The sequence below is a fragment of the Pongo pygmaeus genome, chromosome 4 (genome assembly GCF_028885625.2).
Source record: "Pongo pygmaeus isolate AG05252 chromosome 4, NHGRI_mPonPyg2-v2.0_pri, whole genome shotgun sequence".
NCBI classification, from domain to species: Eukaryota; Metazoa; Chordata; class Mammalia; order Primates; family Hominidae; genus Pongo; species Pongo pygmaeus.
Genome location: NC_072377.2, coordinates 7,523,130 through 7,548,577, shown reverse-complemented (window position 1 = coordinate 7,548,577; position 25,448 = coordinate 7,523,130). Strand labels below are relative to the sequence as shown.

General features: G+C 41.9%; 1 protein-coding gene across 5 annotated transcripts in view; it reads right to left on the bottom strand.

Moving 5' to 3' along the window:
* The window catches only part of ADCY2 (adenylate cyclase 2), a 430,631-nt gene that overhangs the window by 299,393 nt on the left and 105,790 nt on the right, over nucleotides 1-25,448 (bottom strand). For all 5 annotated transcript variants that reach the window (XM_054487685.2, XM_054487688.2, XM_054487686.2 and 2 more), the window contains exon 3: nucleotides 6,646-6,807. In XM_054487685.2, coding sequence (XP_054343660.1) covers nucleotides 6,646-6,807 — 162 coding nt within the window. The remainder of the gene's footprint in view (nucleotides 1-6,645; nucleotides 6,808-25,448) is intronic.

Here is a 25,448-nt window from a genome sequence, read left to right as displayed (position 1 = left end):
AGATATATGAAATGAAAATTCAGAATGTGCTATGAATAGCAAGGAAATAAAAATGTAAGAAAAGTGAGTTTCAAATACAAAGTGCAATCATGATATATAAATAGGAATATATGGAAATTCCTTGAGGTTGGCTCATTATTATGCCAACAGTGATACTAACCTACAAAAGTACAGCAAATGAAGAACAGGCACGATGTATATGTACGATGAAATAAGCACTAAACACGCACAAGCTTTGGGCTGGACCAAGGCTCCTGACCTTTGGACCCACTGAGCCTGGCTGGAAGGCACGATCCCAGCCTCTGATATCCTCTGAGGGCTGCACCACTGCCACCACCCCTGGGGACCAGGCAGGAGGCAGCCGCCACAACATCAGGTGGGTGGAGAGGAGGGTTTCACATCTTCTTTTCCTAGTCCTAATTTCCCTTTGCCTTGATATGATGGTAAGCAAAAAAGACTCCTTGCTTCTATCACGGAACTTACAGTCAAATGCATGTTATCCTATGATATAAGTAAAATTTTTATTTTCTAGTTAATCATGAATTACTAAGGGCTTTTGGTTTTTACACTAAATGTATTGTATAGAAATGATATATTCTTAACGCGGCTAATATAAAACTGCTTCTCTTTAAGTTTTCTGATAATTAAATATTGTCTTCCCTTCATCATTAAGGGATTCCAGCATGTCTTCATAATCCCAGATTCCAGAAAAATGTTTCTTCAAAATTCAGTTAGGATAACAAAGAAAAAACAATTATTTTAAAAACTTGCAGAGAACAGTATGAAATAAATCAGAGAGTGACTTAAAAATATCTCTTCCTCTTTCACTAATAATTGCTGTGTTCAAAATGTGTTAGTTCTCTTTCTTGTTCTACCTTTTCTCCCTTTTTTTTTCTTTATTGATATATAATAGTTGTACATATTTTGGGGGTATATATGATATTTCAATACTTGTTTACAAGTTGTAATGATCAAATCAGGGTACTTAAGGTAGCCCTCACCTCCAAACTTAATCCTTCCTTTGTGTCGGGAACATTACAATTCTTCTCTACTAACTATTTTGAAATATATAATGAATTGTTGTAAAATACATACAATTGTTGTTGTATGTAATTTCCCTACCATTCTATCGAACACTAGAAATTATCCTTCTCTCTACCTGCATTTTTGTACTTGTGAACCAATTTTACCACCTGCTTCCCTTCCCAGCCTTCCCTTTTCTTCTTGTCCTTCTCCTTCCTTCCTGCATGATTCAGGCCTAAAGCCATCAGACAAGGCCCCGTAAGGAAGCATCTGCACCAGCAGTGGATGGGGGAGGCCAAATTCATCCAAAGATGACAAAGCTGGGTGTGAGGCGCATCCAGAATGGGAAAGCCAACCGCAGGGGGACAGAGCCTGAGCAGAGGAGGGGACACCTAGGCACGGGGCAGCCCCACACGCGTGGGTGTCAGAGCTGGGACAGGGGAGAGGACACCCAGGTGAGGGGCAGCCACACACGCAAGGGGTATCAGAGCTGGGACAGGGGAGGGGATCCACACATGTGTGGGGTGTCAGAGCCTGGGCAAGGGAGGGGGACATGCTTTCAGGGTACAAGCTGGGTACAGGCATCAGAGCAGGAGCCAAGGGAGGAGGCAACTGTGCATGAGGAGGGGATGGCAGCAGAAATAGGAGGCTGGTTACAGACACAAATTGGTCCAATAAAGGAAATCTATCATAAATCATGGAAGCTAGATATTTTTTACGGTTGGTCAAGGGAGCTGCAATTGAAAGGGCAAAAACTGAAGTGAAACCTATGGTTGCTTGGAAGTGGAAATGTCCTTGTGAAGTCATGACTATTAGTATATACAAACACACACACACACACACACACACACACACACATCTATAATGTAGATGTAAATATGTGTGGACTTCACCTTGGTGCAGTGACACCCAACACCTAATGCCTAGATCATGCCTCTAAATGCTGTTCACTAAAAAAAAAAAGAATAAGAAAAAAAGTCAGGCCTCCTGATTCTTTCATCAGAATCAGGACCCTAAAATCAGAGAGGGCTGATTTTAGGCCTGGAGCAAACAGGAATAAGATCAGCCAGAAAGATCTTGTTCCACTAGAAAGCAAGAAAGGGCTCCAAAGATGGTGGGAATGTGTCAAGAGGACACAGAGGCCAGCTTGAAGAGGTGCCCACTGCACAAAGCAGAGACGATGTGGGCATCAAAATAAATAGTGACGGTGGCCAAGTGCAGTGGCTCATGCCTCTAATCCTAGCACTTTGGAAGGCCAAGGCTGGCAGATTGCCCGAGCTCAGGAGTTTGAGACCAGCCTGGGCAACATGGTGAAACCCTGTCTCCACTAAAATACAAAAAAGAAATTAGCCAGGCATGGCAGCGTGTGCCTGTAGTCCCAGCTACTCGGGAGGCTGAGACAGGAGAATTGCTTGAACTCGGGAGGCGGAGGTTGCAGCAAGCCGAGATTACACCACTGCACTCCAGCCTGGGCGACAGAGCAAGACTCCATCTCTAAAAAATAAATAAATAAATAAATAAATAAAATAGTGATGCTAATGGTGTATAATCGATTTAATAAAATAGGAAAATACAAGACTGTATAGATATGAATAAATAAATTGAAACAAGTTATATGCCTAGTTTCAAAGTGCCTTTCCACAAAATATGTCTTAATTATAAAGAGGAAAAGAGTAATTTCTATGTAAAAGAGTTGGATGGACAGAGCCATCATACAAGTGAACACCATAGGTAAGGAGACAAAGAGAAGCCATACAGCCCTGACTGCGCTCCGGGAGGACGCACCCACCATCACTCTGTGATTCTTGCCAAAGATGCAGAACCGGAATCTATTCATGAGGAAGCATCAGACAAACTCAAGTTGAAAGACATATTACAAAATAACAGTCCTGCAATCTTCAAAAGTGTTAAAATCATAGGGCCAAAGAACCACTAAAGAATTGTTCCATCCTGTAGAAGATCAAAGAGACTGGAGAACACATTACCATGTGTCATGCCATGCTTCTGAGCGAGGTCCTTCTGTGATGAAAGACATTGTTGGGAAAGCTGGAGGAACTTGAATAGGGTCCGGGCATCAGATGGAAGTCATAGAGCAATGTGGACTTCCCAGTGTTGGCAGGTGTCTTGTGGTTATGTAGGAGAATGGTACTGTAGTAAATACACACTAAAGCTTTTGGGGTGGTGGGGCATCAGATTGGCAACTTACCTCTAAATGGCTTAGCAAAAAAAAATAATAATTCTCTGTACTCTATTTGCAACTTATTGGTAAGTCTGTAATTGTTTCAAAACAAAAGTTACAAAATATATTAGTGATTACACTTCAGGTTGAAAATGTGTTAAGGAATACCATCCATAATTTTCAGTTATTAATTAAATTTCCTTAATCAGGTGATATATCATAGCCTGAGAATGCCTTCCACTTCAAGGCAAATGCCGGTAAAATGAATTTCCCAAGAACAATGAACTCCCTTATGCAACAGGGAAGGAGAACATGGATTTATCTTAAGTGAATATTTTGATTAACAGATAAGTTCTACGTGCTATCAGTGGATTGCCAATGTTCAAATAAATAAAATGAAACAAAAACTTCCTAATATGGATCTGTGCTAAACAAAATGCACTCTTCCTTCCTTTGATGGCTTAGAAGGCAGGGTGATACTGACTATGGTTTGTGGGCAACCTCTGTCTTCATATCAGGCCAGTATCCTTATTTTACACAGTGTTACATTCAACAATTACACTGCAGCAATACAACCACCAAATTTGTATCATTCTAATTTATATACACCATGCATAAAAAGAATTCAATAAAGTGTTTTTCTGGAACCTCAAACCAGTGGTATTTTTAGGTTATATTTCCAACAGTGGCCAAGGGTACTGAAAGCTCCTTTCTTCATTACTGTGATGTTTACCTACAAACCTCCCATTTCAAATCTGTTCTCGTGTTCCACCTTTCCCAGCTCTTGGAATTACTGTGAAATTGTTTCTGAGAAAATGGGAAATGGACTTCATGTTATTCTGTTCTTTTGGGTGTTGTTCCTTTATAAAATACTATGGAGTGAAGCATTTTTATTCTTGATGCTATTTTAGAATTATCCCATCTCTGGCTGTTTGCTGATAAGATGTATTTTTCTTTGTCGGTTTTTGAAACTGAGTAAATAAAAATTTAAGGTTCCATCTTTCCCTCTTTTTTTTTTTTTTACCAATGCAGGAAAATAAAAATGCTTAAAAAAAAAACCCAGCTCAATAAAGAATATAGTATTCAGTGACCTGCGATACACAAAGTTCTTCATGCAGCACCTTCCTTTTCCCTTTTTTGTTTTAACCCTGTTTGATTCTTACAGACAGGTATTAAAACCTCTTCTTCTGAAATATTTTTTCTCCTATTACATCTGCACCAGCAGACACTTCATTTATTCCTGAAGGAGCAGAAAGGATAAGTACAAGGGATGTGTTCCAGGGTACCCCAAATAGTGAAGGTGCTGTGAGCCATGGCATGTTTTAGTGTCTGATTGCTCATGTGAGAAGGGATTTCCCACAGTTATTTTCAGCATATAAAGTGGCTGAGAAAATTGTTTTCTCATTATTTTTTTTCTTTCTTTCTTTTTTTTTGAGACGGAGTTTTGCTCAGTTGCCCAGGCTGGAGTGCAGTGGCGTGATCTCGGCTCACTGCAAGCTCCGCCCCCTGGGTTCACGCCATTCTCCTGCCTCAGACTCCCGCGTAGCTGGGACTACAGGTGCCCGCCACCACGCCCTGCTAATTTTTTGTATTTTTTTTTTTTTAGTAGAGACGGGGTTTCACCATGTTAGCCAGGATGGTCTTGATCTCCTGACCTCGTGATCCGCCCGCCTCGGCCTCCCAAAGTGCTGGGATTACAGGCGTGAGCCACCGCGCCCGGCTGTTTTCTCATTTCTACTGCAAAAACATGCCCACCACCCTGACCCATATGTGAACGCCTAATGTTGAGCTTAACAGCTCAAATAAATGAGAAGACGGAAGAGTGGAATTTATAGGAGAAAGGAGAAATGCCCCACAGATACCCTCAGGAGAGGCTCTGAAGTGCAGAAACAGGAAGTGAAGGCTGGGGTAGAGATTGTATCCACAGGAGTGTTTCTTGCACTTCATCCCAGGCAAGGCTAGATTGTTCTTGTGAGTAGAAGGGTGGTTTCCAGGGGCTAGGGGTTGGGGGAAATGGGGAAAAGTTGGTCAAAGGATGCACGCTTTCTGTGATAAGATGAATAAATGCTGGGGATGTAATGTACAGCATGGGTGGTGATAGATGTGTTCATTAATCTGAATGTGACAACAATTAGACAATGCATACATATAGCAAATCGTAATGTTGCACACCTTGAATACATACCACCTTTGTCATTTAAATATAAACATAAAACACCCACCTTCATTCTCTCATTGGATTAGTTACTGGCTGGCCTCTGTCTGTCTCAGGTGGTGCTGGTTCCTAGCATGTGTCAAAGGCAATGCAGAGAGGAGCCATATGGCCTTCCTCTTCTTCCTGGGAGTGGACGCTTCTTAGTAATATCCAAACAAGCCATAGTGAAACTCTAGCCCACTGTGTAAAATTAGAGGCCACTGCCTCTACAGTCAGTGTGGACAAAAGATGCCTAATGAATGCAGGTTTTCCTGGCTACTCTTAATGAATGTGATGTGATAAGCAGTAGGAAATAAGCATTGAAAAAAGTGATCCCCAGAAAGCTTTCCAACTGAGAGAGACTACTATAGACCCAAGAGTGAGCCTTCACTTCCACCTCAAGTTTCCAAATGAAAGAGCACATCAAGTGAAAGAAAAACTGGTTTCTCAGACCCAGCAGGGCTTAGGTGACCTGTGCCTAAAGTTCCTTTAGAATGGCACAGTGCTGTCACAACTGCAATTTTCTCAGCCCCACTGCATTTTATGTCATGGCTGCATTTGTTGCAGTTGATCTCCACAGAGCAAATTAAACGTGCTTTTAATAGGTAAAACAGAGAATGTTAAGAATAGCTCCAAATCACCCTCATGTTTATAGGTGTACATAATTAGAAATCAAACAGCATTTAAAATGCTTGTAACTAATTAAATAGAATGGCTTCTTTGAAATGCTATTTATTAGTAAGGCAAAATTTGTTGTTGTAACATTTTAAAGAATTACTTTATTTTTTTAATGCTCATAGACCTGACAGAAAATTTTAAAATGAAGAAAATGTTTATCTTTGTAAAGACAGTTTTGAATATCAAGGTAGAGCAAAGGTGGGAACAAACTATGAAATTAATCGTATAAGTTACTTTACTATAAATATGAGTATTGAATTATAACATGTAAGAACACCTTTTGATCATCAAAATCATACCACCACCCAGCAATTGCAAAATAGAATTGTCACATCCAACTTTCCTGCTAACATTACTTTTACAGTTGCTAACTGCTAAGTGACTGTGGATCCCACTAATGGCAGTGGAGTGGGGCTGGCTCCTCAGTGTTACAGGCGGTCAGCCTCAAGGGGCAGAAAGGGAACAGCTGCAGGTACCACACTACATACACCATGAATGGGCCAGCAGCACCTGCCTCACCCCCTGGTGGGATGTGGAAAGTCATTCTCCACGGATGTGGAGGTGCACCCACCTGCCAGACCAGGTGCTCCTTGCCTCCCGGTGTTGCAGACAGGCAGACGCTAAGCACGATGGTGTGGGAGGAGGAGGTGAGGACACTGGCAATGATGGCGTCTCGCATGTTGAAGGGTAGCATGGTGTACACCACGAAGATGATGAAGAGGAAGAACGATACCTACGGGCAGAGAAGAAGAACAATAAGAGTCACCAAATATTCTGGTTTCTAAGGGCCTCCTGGTTCGATCCCATTAAAGGCTGCATAGAACAGCATGAGACGTGCTCATTTTAGAAATAATCTATGGACAAAATAGGGCAGTCGATGCAAATAAGTCCACTGGATTACAATAACAGACTAATCGTTGTGATGGAGAAAAGTTTGTTTTAAAAATTTTGGGACTTCACTTTGGTATCCAAACCACTCCATGAGTATGGATGCAAAGCTGGTCCTAAACTATCAGGGTTCTGTATCTTTGCTTTAGAACATGCACTGAGGATTCTTGAAGTGACCTAGCAAACTGCAAAGGGAGACCCACAGACGAGGGACAGGCATCATTGGGGACAGGGGTGAACAGGGTAGAGACCCATGGAGGAGGGTCAGGCGTCATCAAGGGGAGTTAGTGAAAGCAGATGCTGAGAGCACAGGTATGTAACAAACAAAATAAAACAGCCTGTGGATGGCTCAGCTGCCGGGGAACTCAGAGTGGCAATTCCTCAAGAAGTTAAACATACACAGCAGTTCTACTCTTGTGTATATTTCCAACAGAATTGAAAACAGGTACTGAAACAGATAAATGTACACCCATTTCATAACATCATTTTCCTAGCAAGCAACCCCAAGGTGGAAACACAAATGTTTATCACAGGATGAATAAACAATATGTGGTATATCCACACAATAGACTATTATTCAGCCTTAACATGGAGCAAGATGCGAATGCATGCTACCATACAGGAGAACCTCAAAAACATGCTAAGTGAACAAAATCTGGGCAAAAGACCTCATAGTGTATGATTCCATTTACATCAAATATCCAGAATAAGTAAACCCATAGGGATGGAAAGCAGATTGGGGGTTGCCAGGAGCTGGGGGAAGGGGACTGGCTGGGGAACGGAGAGTAGCTGCTGACTAGGTGCACAGTTTCCTTCGGGGATGATGAAAACTTCTCTGAAACCAGATGAGGTGTTGGTTGCACAACATTGGAAATGCCACCTTAAATTGGGTAATTTATGTTGTGTGAATTTCAGCTTAATCAAAACAATCAACATGAAACCTCTCAAAGAAATGTTTGGCATGAAAAAGAAAATGGTTTAGTAGGTAATAAAAAAAGATCATTTTCATTACAAAAGGAGCAGAGAGAGAAGAACATCAAAAAGGACAAAAGGTGAACAATCCAGTTGGAAGGGACTGAGGTCAGGGAAATAGGGAATGGGACATGTGGCCAGCTTCCCATGCAGCTCTTGACTCCAAGCAGAAGGGAAGCTAAGGAAAGCATGCCCCACTTTCACAGTGTGACCTGTGTCACCTGAAGGGGACGCTCAAGCGCTGCACAGCTGGAAGGACGTGGTGCAATCATGCCAGCGCTTCTGGTACCAAGTCTGGATGTGAGCTCCTGAGAAGAATGTGGGCAATGAGCTGGGCTCCCGACGGATTTAAAGAGGGAAGCCTGGGAGAAAACCAGGCTTCTTCTCTCCTGGGAATCTGCACCACGTATTACAACCTGAAAAGAACCATCTGTCACCACTTCACTATTCCAGGGTGGTGTCTGATCAGCTGTATTTGTGTAATTGTCATACACAAAAGAGCACAGGAAAGATTAAGGAGACATAGTCTAAAAATAAATGTGGGTCCTGAAAAGGCACTCTTCGATTTGGCACTCCAAGCTTTTTGGAATAGGCTTGCTGAATGAATGCTTGTTAAGGCACTCCGACCTGAAGAAGCATTCATTCTGCAAGCCTGTGTGAAGCTCCTGTGAATGCAGCCAGGTTCTGGAGGTGGAGGGTGCAGGACAGAGCCCCAGCTCTCAGGGCCCTCAGGGCCCAGCAGAAGAGATGGTCATGCATGCAGCTGTCATCTCACAGTCTGTGTCCTGAGAGAAGGGCACCTGCTCTCACTGTGAGGAGACAACGGGGTGGACTCTGAAGCACCTTCTCTAATTCTTGTGAGTCCAGCCGTCTCGGGACGACAGCCAGGAGAAACCCACTGTGAGTGGGAAAAATGACCCGGAATCCTCATCAGGAAGCCCAGATTGGGCATGGACCATCTGCTTCATGCCCCCGTCTCCTCCCATTCAATCTATATTTAAAAGGGCCCTCAGGCCAAAAACTGTGGGGGAACACATTGCCATAGCAATATTTTTCTCTGGTAAATATTTTTTCTTTCACCTCTTTAAAAATAAAGACTCTGAAGGTTTTTTCAGTAAAGCATTATTATTTAGCATCATATGCATTCCACTTGTTCCATTCCATATTTGGGATGTGAAACCAAGGCAAAAACTATTGTCTTAGACCGTTTATGTATAAAAATGCAAAGTTTGGCTGGGAAGACATATCAGGCATGCCTTTGGAGGGACTAGTAGTAAGCGATGCTCTATCTACACAGCAGGCTGGGGAACCTCCCTCACTTCATCTTCCCAAGGAAGGAACATGCATGAGTTCTAGCCCCAAAATCATCTTCCAAAACCACTAAGAGCTACCAACAGCACACACTGGTGGTGTGCTGTGCAGATCCCTTCCCAGGTCTCCAGCGAATCTGACTGAGAACCACTGAGCTATCAGAAAAGTTTCTTTAGGAACGGGAAAATCAATTGTTGTGTATTTATAGCTTATTGAGCAAATGAAATTTACTTTGGAATCTCTGTATTGCCCTCCTAATTTACAGAAAGTATGTTTGATTAAGATACTGTTTTTTCTACACATAACATTTATGTAAAATCTTATATCCCATAACAGGTATTAAATGAATAATTTCAGGTACCAGAGTTGACAATTACAAAAGAGAACCTCTCTTTTATGATTACATATTGCTTCTATGCAAAAACCTTTAGCATTTCTTTAAAATTATCATAACTTTTGAGTAGCTTAATTTTGGATAACTTTAAAATTCTAATACCATCTCCATTAAAATATACTTCTGCAAATATTTCAAGCCTTGAAATGGACGTCTGTGGAAGGCTTATCCACAAGAACCAAATGGAAAACAGATCTTCAGTTTTCCGAATACAGGAGTCCCTGTTAAGTATTCATTATGAGATGGCAAAATTAATTTTCAAGGGTCAATTGCGCAAATTGCATTAAATCAAATCAGAGGTTTCCGTGGTAGCATTTCAGGAGTTTGGCTAGTGGTGCTTGGGGGGTGTTCGGCAGGCGGGACAGGGAGGAAGAAACTCAACTGCAGCTTTGAGTCCCACAGGGAGAATGTTCTTCACTTCTTATTAATCTCAAAGAGTTCTCATTTTTTTTAAGCCTGCTTTCCAATGCAACTTCAAATAGGGCCATATGTAAAACTAAAATGGATTTGGCACATGTAAAGAATGTGTGGGTAAAAAGCTCCAGAGAGTCGAACACTATCTCTTGGGTTTCCATGTTACCATGGGGACATTCCCCATGGATGACATTCCCCTTAGATGCACCTCTGTCTAGAGGCTAAAGAGGGCAGAGCAAGGGATCTCATTCCTGTGATCCTGCGCAGAAACCCGAAGTTTGCCCAATAGCTGAGGCATCAGCACTCATTCCAATAAAACAGTTTCAAGTGTGTCTCTTAACTCCAGCTCTGCACTTGCCTTTTGCAAGACATGCCTATCTTCCTATGTATCTTCTACTTGCATCTCAAGCTCCACAAGTTTCAAATCAACCAAGAGCTTCTTTATGTTCTTAAACCTATTTGTCTTGCAGGATAACCCAAGTCTGCCCATAATGGCTCTGTCTCCAATAACCCAGGTGCAAATCCTTGAAATCCACCTTTGAAAATTCTCTCCTCACACCCACACTCAAAAACAGGTCTTCTCATTTTAGGATTCCAGACCAGTGGGTTGTCTCTGTCTGTCTGCTTCTCTCCATCCTGACCTCACTGAGCTGGTTCCTGGCATTTCTGTTTGTTAGGAAATACAGTTCTATCCTCTTTCCCTCTTTGCACTGCTTCAAACAAGGGAAACAGAGTGTGTACCCTTCCTCCTTCGTGTCCACTCCATGCCTTTCTCCAAGCCTCGGGTAACCATCAGGACTCTTTACAAATAACTATTGCTTTCTTCCTTCTGGGCATGTAATATAATTGCATTTCACTATTGTCATTTCAGTTAGGTGAGGGGCGAGTGGAAACTTTAAAAGCTCATGCACTGTTAGCCATGTCCTCTTGCCTCCTTGGCAACCATGGAAACACGGAGTTGAGGCTTCTCCCAGTCTGGGTCCCCAGACCCAGACTGAGCAGCACAGTCTCTCAGCTGACCCACACAAACCTGTGTTCATGTGAGTGGTTGACAATCCTTTGTGATGTTAAGCCCGGAATTCCTAAGCACAGTTCAGCTGGTCCTGACTGATACCAAGTTTACAGAAACACATACCCGCACTCATGGGATGTCTTACTGATGTCATATTTATAAAAATTGGGTGCTTTTATATATAATACCCTGCCATTTGCATTTTTTCAATTAACTATACATCATGGGCCTCTTTCCAGGTCTATAATCACAAATACATTATTTACTTTTTACTAGCTGCAAAATATTCCAAAGATGGGTGCACCATCTTTGACTCTAGTATTTCCCCACTGATGCTCTCCCTCCTGGCAGGATGGGAGCCCTTGTCTAACTGCTGCAGTAATGCTCCTTCAGTTCTTCCTTGCTCCAACACCATCCTTTCTCTAACCCAGACAGCATTCCACTGCCAGATGCATGATTCTGAATGCACAGGTCTCATGTGTTTCTCCCTTGGATGAAAACCTCCTGTAGCTTGCCTCAGACCACCTGCACGAAATGGAAAACCCTCCCCTGCCTCCACCCACACCCTCTAGTCCTCTTCATTGGCTTTACTTATTCACAGCATTTAAAGTCCCCATTTATTTGTTAATTTTCTACCCTGACACGGGTAAGCATAGTGACAAAACCAGGAACTTGATTCACTCATAGCCAAGACCCCAATGCCCAGGACAGTACCTCACATATGGTAGATGCTTCATGAATATTTGCTGTGTGCAGGAAAGACTATTATACATCCTAATATGAACCAAGCCGTGACCACCTCATTAGCATCTACTCACCAAATGCATCTCTAAAAACATTCCAACATCCTCCTTGTTCCAACTGGACTCGCCATTAGCTATAGACATGCTAATTTTCAAATTACCATTTCTCTATTTAGTAGATCAATTACACTGAAACACTCAACTGGACAGACATTTGTCAGATGCCTATGGCAGGCAACAGCAGATACTGGGTTGAATCAGGAGCAGCCTCAGTTTGGGCAGCCCGTGTTCTCAGCCCAGAGAAGTTGGCCCCTTGCAAGTCCCCCACTCAACTCTCTTGACTAAGCACATCTGCTCCTGCCTTCCCCAAAACATAAGATCTTCCAAAGAAGGCCACTTTTGAAGAGTTTGATACAACAAAAACTCACTAGGGAAGGAGAACATGAACACTGTCACCACTTTTTCATGAAGAAAGCTCTTTTGTGGAACCAAGCTCAAGCTCATCTTCTTTCTAGAGGGTGGGCATAACCCCCTGGGTGAGTGTGCAGTAAGAGCTCCTTGTGCTAATGAGATTCTGAGCTGAATTTTTTAAGAGGCAGTGTCATAATTGTGCAGTCAAACAACAGTAGAGTGGAAGGGACCATTTAATCCATCTCTTCAAAGGCAGGCTGCAGAAAGCATAGGACTTGGAAGACGAGCTGCTCCAATGATTTTATGGCTTCTTCAGATCATGCGTCAAGTTCATTAGCTTCTTGAAGACTGCTGTAACAAATTACCACAAAGTGGGTGGCTTTAAACGACAAAAAACTTTTCTCTCACAGTTGGGAGGCTAAAAATTTAAAATCAAGGTGTCAGCAGGGTTGGTTCCTCCTGGAGGCTCTAAGGAAGAATCTATTGCAGATTCTGGTGGCTCCCACCAATCCTGAGCAACCTCTGATCATTCCACTGCCATCTTATATGGCCTTGCTCCCATGTGTCTGTGCCTCCGCACAGCGTTCTCTTCTCCATGTATCTCTGTCCAAATTTCCCTCTTGCTATAAAGACCCCAGTCATTGGATTTGGGACTGAGCCTAAATCCAGTATGACCTCATCTTAACCTGATGACATCTGCAAAGACCCTATTTTCAAATAAGGTCACATTCACGAGTACTGCGGGCTAGGACTTCAATATATCTTTCTTGGAGAACACAATTCAACCCATAACATCAGGTTTATGCTGTAATGAAACCAGGGTTTAGATCTCAAGTATTTTCTGCCCACTTCACATCCCATGTTCCATTCCTGAGTCAGACATGAAAGGTAAGTGTCTATAATATCAAGGTTACCTACAATTTATAAGTCCAAACTAATTTGATAGAAATATTCTATTTTTACTTTTTGGACATAAAATTACTATGAAAATGGAGAAGAGTTGAGGTACAGCTTAAGCAAATGTAGACCAGAGTCATGGATAGGTCCTGACTTGATTCTACACACATCAGGTCTATTAGGGTTCCACTCTGTCTCAGGCCTCTGCTTCAAGGCCCATGGACTTTCACAGTGTGGCTCAGTATTTCTTTCAGAGTGCAATGACAGGCCAAAATATTCCCAAATATGCCAATCATAGATTAAAAGATGAAGCTTCTGGTTTTCTCTTTCAAATGACACTCAACTCTAATATATGAATGGAGTGTTTCCATTTGTTGCATTCTTCCCTGGAATGTATAAGCAAGCAGAATCAGCAAGCTAATCAAGATTAGCTACAGAAAGCACAGTGGTTCTGTGGAGAACACACCATCAGAGAAATACTTCCTATTTTTGTTAGGCTAGTAACATTAAAGGAAATAACATCTCAGTGAACATAATGTATTTTATAACCAAAGGCAGAGCAATTAATACCATTTTTCTCTCCAAAATATCTAAGAAATTAGAAATACCATAGTATTTACAGTAGTAACTTAATTTTCAAAGACAGATTTTACCAAAAGCCATAGGAATTCCAACAATAGTACCGGGGTATAGTTCTTATACATTGTATCTCATTGTTGTTGCAGAATACAACTAGAAATGCCAAAATTTAGTAAAAATAGTCCAAGGAAATTTAGAATTCTTAAACATATTAATCTAATTGAGCATTCTTAATGGTAAGTTCTAAGTTCAAAGTAATGTTTTCTCATTGGATGTCATCTATATCTCAAAGAATTGATGACTGAGAATACTGATGACTTTGATACCATTTACTAATTAGGAACATTGTTTAAACTTTCTGGAAACATAACTAGAAAGCTGTATAGTGGAAATGTACTTTAACATTTTCGATAACAAAATCTGCAAAACAATAAACATGTTTTCACCTAGATGATTATTTTCTTATCTTGTTCCTTGATAATACTTCACATAAGGATTACTCTGAGTCACAAGTTTTTTTCATATAAATATCACAAACTGTGTAAGGGCATCTTCTGTTTAATTGGGGAAACCTCATCCATCCCAATGTCTAACGCTAAACTGTCAGTGTTACAGATTCTTTGGGTATCTCTTTATGATTCCCTATTTCTCAAGTTTAACTTCTTTTCCCTTCTCCTCTCTCCCCAGATCTGTGTGTGCGTGTGTGTATGTGTGTGTGTGTGTGACATGTATTTTCCACATATTCTTCCCCACTGAAATTCCATCACATCCCAGCTCTGGTTCAGTTGAGAAACCACCTCATCCCATATCAAAGACCCAGGCGGACCCACAAGTATACAACCAAGAGAAAGGGTCTACTGTGTCTCCAGTCTGGCATCTCCTCATCTCCTCTACAGAGGTTTGGATCTCTGGACCAGGTTTCAGCAACAGTTCAGGTCTTGATGCTTCCAGATGCTTCCACAGGTCTCTTAGATTCCATTCTCTTTTCAATGACTCTGGCTTCCCCATGCTTCACAGAACTTCACATGGGGCTGCAGGCTGAGCTCCACTGGCTCAGCTCTAAGGTCTAACTCCTAATTCCCACATTCATATACCATAGTGGATTACACAGACCTTATGACCAAATTGTTAATATTATTTACAGGAAGACATGACACAGAGACTCTAGATTATCAAAACAGGCCTGGAATATGTGGACGCAATTTTCACAAGGAATATTTTATGCCCCAACTCCAATGAATCTCTGTCCTTCTTGTACTTTCTCCCATCTCATTTAATAAAACCCCTAATCCCCAAACCTAGGAACTATTCTTAATAGTTTTCTCTTCCTCATTCTTCCCATCCCTACAAAAACATCCAGAGCCCATCTACTCCCTCCTGCCTGTGGCTACAACATCATCCAAATCACATGATCATCCCTGGATTCCTACGACAGCATCCAAATAGCCTTTCTTACACCAGTGTCCCCTAGAATGGATTTTCCACACAGAAGTCAAAGCAATATTTTAAAAAGTTAAATCTGATAACAGTAATCCTCCTCTGTTTATAGCCCTCTGATGGTTTTCTTTTCTTTTTTCTTTTTTTGACAGAGTCATGCTCTACTGCCCAGGCTGGAGTGTGGTGGCGTGATCTTGGTTTACTGCAACCTTCATCTCCCAGGTTCAAATGATTCTCCTGCCTCAGCTTCCCAAATAGCTAGAATTACAGGTGTGCACCACCACTCCTGGCTAATGTTTGTATGTTTGGTAGAGACGGGGTTTCACCATGTTGTCCAGGCTGGTCTTGAACTCCTGGCCTCAAGTAATCTGCTCACCTCAGCCTCCCAAAGTGCTGGGATTACAGGTGTGAGCCACAGCGCCTGGCCCCTTCAATGATTTTCCGTAACACTTAGAATAAATTCAAAGTCCTTATCATGCCAATAAGGATCTCTCATGATCTAGTCCTGGTGCTATCTCCAGTCTCCGATCCTACCAACTCCCATCACCGCCATGTTCATACTCCCTCCTGCTGGTCCCTGAGCAACCGCAAGACCTTTGCACTGGTTGTTTTTTTGCCCCAAAGTCCTTCCCCAAATCTTTCCTTGGCTGGCTGTTTCTAGTCATTCAAGCTTACCACTCAATTGTCACTTCCCCAGAGAGAATCCCCCTGATCTCCCTATCTAAAAAACCCCTCGTTTTCTTTCTTGCTAATCACACTACATTTTTTTTTCTTTTTTGAGACAGAGTCTTACCCTGCCGCCCAGGCTGGAGTGCAGTGGTGTGATCTCAGCTCACTGCAGCCTCCGTCTCCCAGGTTCAAACAATTCTCCTGCCTCAGCCTCCTGAGTAGCTGGGACCACAGGTGTGTGCCACCACACCCGGCTAATTTTTTGTATTTTTAGTAGAGACGGGGTTTCACTATGTTGGCCAGGATGGTCTCGATCTCCTGACCTCGTGATCCGCCCGTCTTGGCCTCCCAAAATGCTGGGATTACAGGCGTGAGCCACCGCCCCGGCCCCTACATTCTTTATGTCATTATTGCAATTAGAATGTTTATTTTTACATTTTTAATTTTTTTTATATTTTTGAAAATTTTTATCTTCTGTCTTCCCCCATACATATGCAGGCTCTATGGGGACAAGGACACTGTTGGGATGGGTCCCTGCATCTGCGAATTCTACCCAGCACCTAAAAAACCTCAATGAAGATTTGCTGAAAGAAGGAAGGAAACACTTCAGGCATAGTAACACTTGAAGGTTATGAGTAGGGAAGCCCCAAGGAGGCTGACTGAGCAGAGGCAGGTTCTCAGCGACATGGAAGTCCAGGGCATGTGTCAGGTGCTGCACACATGTGTTAATTCCCTAGTGCCTCAGGCAGCACCTCAATGGCAGTCATTTTATCCCTGCTTATCTTAACCTCTCTGCAGTAACAAAGCAGAGTATCACAACTCTTCATACCATGTTCTTCACTAAAAGACCCACGCACACTGTAAGTAAGTAAAACCACCTTAGAACAAGTAATGAAAATTAAATCAATTCCTTTGCATCCACTGTATGTTCTGTACATTTGTTAACCTGGGTCTCATGACTTTTACCTGGAGAGATGCACCATCTGCCCTTTTCTCCCCAGTCCATTGAGAGAGTGGGAGGTACCAGCATCCTCAGTACTTCCCATGATTCCCTGGAACAACAATGACCCTGCATCCTATTTGATTTTGTGGAGCTCAAGATCTTTGTTAACACCAAGTATGGTGCTTGGGCCTGAGCCTAGCCACGCCTGGGAGCTTGTTAGGAATATACTCTCTGGGACCCCACCCTAAATTGACTGAATCAGACTCTACGGTAACCCCGCTTCCCAGGTGCTGTGCCAGTGATCCACACTGCTCCGAAGGGTTGTCAGTGAGTCCCGTGATCAGAGTTACTCTTGCTATAGTGACAGCCACTGCAGGGGAGTTTCCAATATTCCAACCAGATAAGGATCATGCATTCAGCTCTGCCATGCAGTTCTACTCAAAGTCTGGTGCTAAATAAACGTTGACTAAATCAATGAATCAGTGAACTAGGAAGAATAATTATGCATCTTTTGACTTGGTTACTAGTTTCTATTTCTTGACACCTCCAAACCAAGTTGATTTTAAAATAAAAACCATTGAAAAAATATATATTTCCTTTAAATTTCATTTCTACTTAATAAGAAAAAGGACCACATCAAAAATTACAGAGGACATGAGACTCTGGCCTTTTTCAGACCTTCTCTGTGTCATCATTACCCCATTCTGCTACTTCAGTTTTACTGACGGACAGCCCTTGTTTCAGAAAAGGTAACCAAACTGTCCGTTTGCATCACCAAATAATATCTCTTATTCAATACCTGACCATTTTAAGTAGAATGCCATCTTTCTTACGGTGAAAAGCATAATTGGAAATTCTTGGAAATTCATTTTATACTATTTAATAAAACATTTTATGATCATAATTCAAGATAAAAGCTCAGGAACATGTCGATGACTAGATTGTATAAAAGATTTTATCTTTACCATACATTTACCTTAGGCTTAGAATATCAACTCTATAGAATGTGAAAATATTTCTTTAAATATTATATTATTAAGCAAAAGAATACATATTATGTTCTTTGATGGAAAGCCAGGGCTTCAAAAGAGTAATGATCAAATCAAGAATCACTGGGTAGCTTTCATTCTTCTTCTGAAAATGTTATTCAGAGTTAGAGAGATTGATGATGGAATCAAAGGTAAAACAACAACTTTCACTGTGCTTTTTTAAATTTAAAATAGGTAGGAGGTATGTCATGCATTTTAAAAAGCTTGAGAAAAAGAATAGTAGGATATAACATTAAAAAAAAAAATGGGTGTCCTAAGGGAATACAGATGGCTGACTGTCTTCTCCAGCTCTTCATCTGTTCTGAACCCTCAGCCTCTACGTTGGGCAAAAGGACGGTGGCTATGGATTTTGGCCCCATTTCTCCTCCTCTTCTCCTAATCCTGATTCCTCCTTTTGCTGTGACTATCCATATGCCATATGTGTCATCTTCCCTCTCCATTCACCATGCATGCATTCATTTATTCACCAGTACTGGTTTTAACTCTACAATATACATGCATTTTCTTAGCTATTAGAGATAGCAACAAGGTCCCTGCTCTTAAGATCTCTGAAGTCTCCCAGAGTGAAGCCCTATTTCCAAACTTGTCCATTGATTTCCCAAACCTTCTTTTTTTCCCTAACACAAACATTATTAACTTCAGGATCTCTCTGAAAGCCTAATTTGTTTAGTTAAAGTCTGCAAACTTTCTACCAATAATTAACAAATGACTGTCTTATGACTGAATGTGGGCTATCATCTCTATCTTCATAGTTAAAGCAAACTCTGTTCCTTGGGCCTGGAATAATATTGCACCGTTCCCACATAGTACTCCTGTGTCCCCCAGTACCTATTCAGATTGTGAAAGACTTCTTTTGGAGGCGGTTTTCTTGGCCAACATGAGGATGAAAACACAATGGCCCCTTCCTTGCATTTTCCTCGGTTCCCTAATGTAGAAGATGTGGTGGAATGCCAGATCAGACCACAGTTCCTTCTCCTTCCTCACCTGGCCATGGAACCTGGCAGGTGAAGTGTGCTCCCTACCCACCTGAGCATAGACCTGGCTGTGTGACTCACATTGAGTAATGGAATATGGGTGGCAAAGACACCTTGCCAGTTCAGAACTGAGGCTTTTAGAAGCCTCAGTCCATATTTTAGACAGCCATCTTGGAGCTCTGACTTTCCACAATGAGACAGTTGTGGTCCAGAAAGTCACATCTCTTCAACTGAGTCCTGGGTCAAATACACATGGAGCAGATCTGGACCCAAACCAAATTCTGGAGTTCATCCTTCCTGCTGAGCTTGTGGAGAAGGCTAACAGAGATCAGACAAACTCAGCCGACCTGAAGACGAGCGGGTGTGAAATATGAAATAAATTATATTGCAATAGCCACTGAGATTTGGGGCTTGTTATTCAGTATTCTTTATCTGAGCAGAAACCTAACTAATATAACTTTTGTCAGAAGTAAGATGCTACTGTAACACAAACGTTAAAATTGGTAATTATGCTGGTGACTGGCAAAGAAGGACTTAAGCAAAATGTTAACCCATTGGAAAAGTAATTGGTAAACACAGTTTCTAAGGTAGCCATTTACCTATAATGTCCAGGCTTCCCGAGCTCTTTGAATTGTATGATAAAGTCTTTAGAAACATCAGAAGAAGAACTGAAAATAGTGAAATATTACACAAATATCTCTCCGTATATAGAAAAAAAAAATTGTCCAGCTTAAAATTGATCTTTTGTCTACCTGAAAATATTTTATAAGCAGGCTTTATTGGCAAGTTTTTTTTTAATTTTACATTGGGAAAAACAAGGTACTGAGGGATTAAGTAGTCGCCTAAAGTCATAAGGCAAAGTAAAAAGAGGCCATGATCTGCTGAAGTCTAACATTATTCCTACATAATCCCTGAAGGTTAATGGAACACCATGAGGTAAGCTCACTCAGTACACGGGGTATTCACGTTGTTCAAAATACACAGAACCTTGAGAATCCATCTGCCCTAACAAAAACACCTCATTCCAACACCAGGAGGTCCTTTTCCTTAAAAATTACCTTTCTCATCAAATGCAAAGAAAGAAAGTTTATTTGGAAGCAACCAGGTAAAGTTATGTTTATCAGAAAGTGTCTCCTTCTTATTTTTTCTAGTTACATAATTAGGAGAAAATAATGTATCTTTTGATTTTTTAATCATTTATTTCAGAAGGTAGTAAGTAACTTTCTACCCTAGGTTTTTACAAAAGTGGCTTTGTTACCATTTTTATCTCTGCCTGGCTCCCTTTCGATCTGCACCAGAAGAACACAAGCCCTCCCGCATGTGAAGAAATCCCCACCTCTGTAACTCGGCGTGTAGACATCAGTCAAGAACAAGGCAGGTAGATCACGAGGTCAGGAGATCGAGACCATCCTGGCTAACACGGTGAAACCCCGTCTCTACTAAAAACACAAAAAATTAGCCGGGCATGGTGGCGGGTGCCTGTAGTCCCAGCTACTCGGGAGGCTGAGGCAAGAGAATGGCATGAACCCGGGAGGCGGAGCTTGTAGCGAGCCAAGATTGCGCCACTGCAGTCCAGCCTGGGCGACAGAGCAAAAAAGAACAACGCATCACACATTTACCCCTTTCTATCGCAATTACTCCAATTTCACTTTCATTAGTATTCAGATACAAATTATACAATACACTGCCATTAAATCAAGGATTTATTCTAAGCCCACGTGTTCAAAGAGAAAGTTACAGCACTTAGGTAGCTAGTATTATAAAACAATACACTTGGACTTAGGAATTACTTAACTAGGAATACACTGACGATTCCATCTAAACAATTAATCAATCAAATATCACAGTGCCCTGGCTTTTCTTAAACCATTTTTTTCTCGGGCAATGGTAACTATGGCCTTCATTGTTATTTATCTTTCTTCTTCTGTTCAAATGCCAGCTGTTTCATCCTACTGTTAAGGACTGGGGATAAGGGAATCTTTGCTGCTTGTTTATCCAGTATATAATAACATAAGTGTTGTATGTATGACAGTTTTTAACTTTTAAATCACTGGCCTATATATAAAAACATCTAAAAATAGTCTGCATATTTTATATGTAAAAACTAGTTATACATTCTTGAAGGTACATGATCTTTTTTAACTTCATTTTTGGCATTCTTCCAACTGTTTACACACTTTGTTGAGTGTTTGGCACCATGCTAGGCTGAATCTATGGCTAATAGACGATGCCATTGGCAAATACTACCTTATTTCTATTTATGTAAAGGAAAATAGTGATGAATGAAACAATTTGGAAAATAAGTGATCACGCCCTCAATAACAGGTTGGCTTTGTAGAAGAAATGGTGTCCTGGAAAATTGCTTTGAATTATACCATCTCAGAAGTGGGGGGAAAAAAAAAGGTAAGGTCTTCATAAAAAAAAAATAAAATGTTATATAAAAGGGCTTTTATTTATATTCACTGTTTTGGTCCTTATGAATATTCATGTCCATATTCTTTTGAAACATTAAATTTATTTAATCTGAAAGGCCAGCGCTTCAGATGAGAAAAGCTCATGCAGGGAAAATGAGTGAATTATTCATTTAAAAACAAATATTGTTTTGGGACTCCGTTTTATACTTGTGTATTCAACAACGACATAAATCAGCATCTAGTGGAGCAGTGTATTGTAGAATGGGCTCTTACCACAAAAAGACCCTCCAAGTTCTAAATGCCTTTGTTTGCTTTTCTCCTTACTGAAAGAGGACAATCTCAATAGGAAAGATGCATATCCGTGAGCTATGAACACGAATTATTTTAGCATCTGCGTTGGCTCAGTGGGGCTTTCTTGAATTACATAACATCTTCCTGCACAGTCCTCGGCTCCAACCCATCAGGAGGATGGTTGCCTGAATCCTTGTGCTCTCCCCTGTATGTTCGTGCAAATGGGGCCTCTAATGAGCAAGTCCACTGCCTGACAATAATTAAAGCACCACTGCCTACTGCACCAGCAGTTCCCTCGCATTTATATGGGACTCCATGGTTTGCACAGGACGTGGTCTTTCTAAGCCTTATTTACACCCAGGATTAAGTTTCAGGTTTATAACACCCTTATAACATGTACCATGCTGTTTAAAACAATGAGATTCAATCACTGCTATCATGAAAACCAATAAAAACTACACACCTTAACAGGCTTTGCATTACTTTAAAATCACTTCAGGCCAGGCACGGTGGCTCACACCTATAATCCTAGCACTTTGGGAGGCAAAGGTAGAAGAGTTGCTTGAGCCCAGGAGTTTGAGACCAGCCTGGGTAACATGATGGAACCTCATCTCTACAAAAAACACAAAAATTAGCCACAGAAAGGCATGGTGGTGTGCGCCTGTGGTCCCAGTTACTCGGGAGGCGGGGGTGGGAGGATCGCTTGTGCCTGGGAGGCTGAGGCTGCAGTAAGCTGTGATGGTGCCACTGTACTCCTTTCCAGCCTGGGTGACTAAATGAGAGCCTGTCTTAAAAAAATAAATAAACCCTCTCTTCCTCTGAATGCAGTAGTATACTTTAAAAAATAATAATAATGATAAGGCTGCAATTTTTGGTCAGGCATGGTGGCTCACACCTGTAGTCCCAGCACTTTGGGAGGTACAGACAGGCGGATCTTTTGAGCCCAGCAGTTCAAGCCCAGCCTAGGAAACACAGTTAAACCCTGTCTCTGCAACCAGCCAAGATTGCACCACTGCACTCCAGCCCAGGCAACAGAGCAAGACCCTGTCAAAAAAAAAAAAAAGAGAGAGAAACAAAGAAATCACTTCAAAGTAAGAAAACATGGTACTTCTTGCTGAACAGTGTTTATTTTTAAGGTGATAATGACTTGACTATTACCTAAATATTAATAGGTGTATATAAATTCCTGCCTTCATAGGCATTATGTCCCAGAGTCCAACGTTAACTAGAGAAATGGGAAAATTTCACACTCTGCATATTTTCACAATTCTATCCCTTTAAAAAGGCAGATGTTGAAACAGACTCAATTGGTTTTATCAAAAGGAATATTGTATTGTAGATTCTGTAACATTTGATATTTGGGTTTGTGTCTGGGTCCATTTTATTTTTATTTATTTTTATATTTTTCTGGATTTTAAGGGATTTTCGCTCTGTCATTTCACAAACAGGTTCTTCATTTAAGAGGTAGCCATGGGCACACATTTAACCCACACCCGGAACAACATGAAGCTCTAGGAGTCAGAACGCCTTCGGCTGATATTTTTTCTGGAAGCCCACCAGGTGTTTTTCTCAATCCCAGAAGCCAGGGCAGCTGAAATAGCTCTTCACATAAGAGCACACCTACATCAGGAGCACAGCCAAAACCTCAGCGAAACGTGCCTTTCACTGATTGCTTTCTGCGGCAGTAAACTCCCGCAAAGGACAAACCCAGGACAGTGAGCGGGTGTGTCTGCTGCTCTCGAAAAAGCCTGTGCTTTCCTGCCTGCATTCTGTTCTCTCTCCTTGAAATGCCACCCCTGCCTTCTTTTTAAAAAGTGGTTAAATGATGTTAAAGACTTGTCTTTGACTGTGGGTTGAACCAGGTGTCCATGCAATGTGCTCTTGTTGCATGAGTGCCCACATGCACACTGGCGCTGATCTCTACTATTGAAACACTTTTCCATTTCACCACAGCTGCGTGGGCCATGCTTTCTTCCTCTCTATGTTAATAGTCATCGACACAGCTGACATAACTGTGCGATAGTCCTATGAGCTATTTAATGGATAAGGAAACAGAATCCAGAGGTGAAGCACCTTGTCCAGATCCCCCCAACGGCAGGCGGCAGCATGTGGGTCAAAACCTGGGAGTCTGGCAGCTTTCTTGCCCCTATGCTCAGCCTAAAACTCACATGCAGTTATTAAACTGCCATGACTTTAACATGAAGCCTGTCTTACTTAAAAAGTTCAAATATATTAATAATCATCTGAAAGAGTACGCAGAGGTAGGGGTGCGAGCGATTGGTTTCTCATCGTCACCTCTACTTATAAACATTTACCTCTGCATCTGTTGTGATGCACTTGAATGGCCAAGTAATTTAATACCTAATTCACTGCATACTTCTCAGGCACTTCTAAAATCTTGAGAAGAGAGTGTTAGAACAATGAAAAGCACTTATATGAGACTGACAATGAAAAGCACTTATATGAGACTTATATGAGACTGACATGAATTCAGGGGAAATCAAGGAACAAATACTCTGGGTAAAGATGAAGTCCAATGAGATCAAACGTCATTTCATTTCTTCATTCATTAAACCATATTTATCAAGCACCTTCTGTGTGCCCAGCTCTGCATTCCACGCTGGATACAAGGGGAGCAAAGGAAAATGTATCTCAATCTCATGGAGCTGGGGCTGCAGTAGGCACCAGACAAACAGCTCTCACAAAGGCACAGGAGTTGCAGATTATCCACAGGGAGTGCCACAGGAACTCAGAAGGACAACAGCTTTATCATATTATATCAATACCATATCAATACAACTGCCTCAAGAAGAACTTTCTAGGGAGAGGCACGATGCCTGCAAAGCATCGTGCTGGAGATTCTTCACATGAAACGATTTTGCTCTACTGATATCCAAGGACGCTGGGTGATTTTACTCGTGTCAAGCACAGTATTGGGAAAAGCTATATTAGTATCAGGGTCATTCACACTTTTCCTGAAAAGCTTCAAAGGAGCTGCTAGAAAAATGTATGGGCAAATTATCCTGGAAGAGAAATGTAAAACCATGAATTCGCAGAACACGAGGATTCCACTAAGTAATCTCTAATGAACATATATTTGAATGACCCCCAAATTTAATTTCCTTTTTCGTTAAGCCCACCTCTTTCTCTTGGTACCATTGGCCATCAGGGCTAAGAGATCAGGCCGGAAGCAAAGAAGAGGGCCTTGTGACGCTGAGGAAACTGGAAGCCCGAAGCCTGCCTCTCTGTCCTGGTCCACAGTGGGAGTAAGAGGTGGCTTCAAGGTGAGGAAGGCAGTGTGAGACGATGGATGCTTTCTCCACTCTCTGGACTGGAGGGGTTTGGTCATCACTGGCTGACGAAAGTGCCCATAGCAGGGGCTGCTCCCTGGCCTCATATGTGGGGCTCAGTGGGAAACAGCCTCTAATGCTGCCCTGCCTTAATTTGGGGACTGCTACCAAGTAAATAGCATAGTGTGCTTGGGCAGAGGGAGGGCAGAGTCCCACTTGCATTTGGTGTGTGTCGTTTTCATCAGGGATCACATCCTTTTTTCTCACCATTGTTGCTGTCTTTGAAGAAGTGTGGATGTAAACACTGCTCTGTAAGCACAAGGCACATATCAGGACCAGAGAGCGGCTTTTAATTCATCCGCCACCCTAGTTCCTTTTCCAGGGTACAGCGTGGTTGTGTCTGGTTTCCTTCCCAGGTAGATCAGCCATGTTGAAAGTCTCCCATTGACCGTGAATAGTATTTCCCCAGCTTAGGAAAGGGACTCTCTGCATCTGGGTGAAGGAACCATTTAGTGCGATGCCCGGGTGTTGAAATGACGAGGGTGTAGGTCCTCCTGTTACTGGACCTAGCCTGAGGGCAGGAGGAGGAAGCAAATAATCCACTGATCCTGCAGGCTCCCTGCCTGGTGGACGCCCCTTGGACTTCCAGGCCAACCAAGGCTGAAGGTGGACTCAAGGCCAAGTGA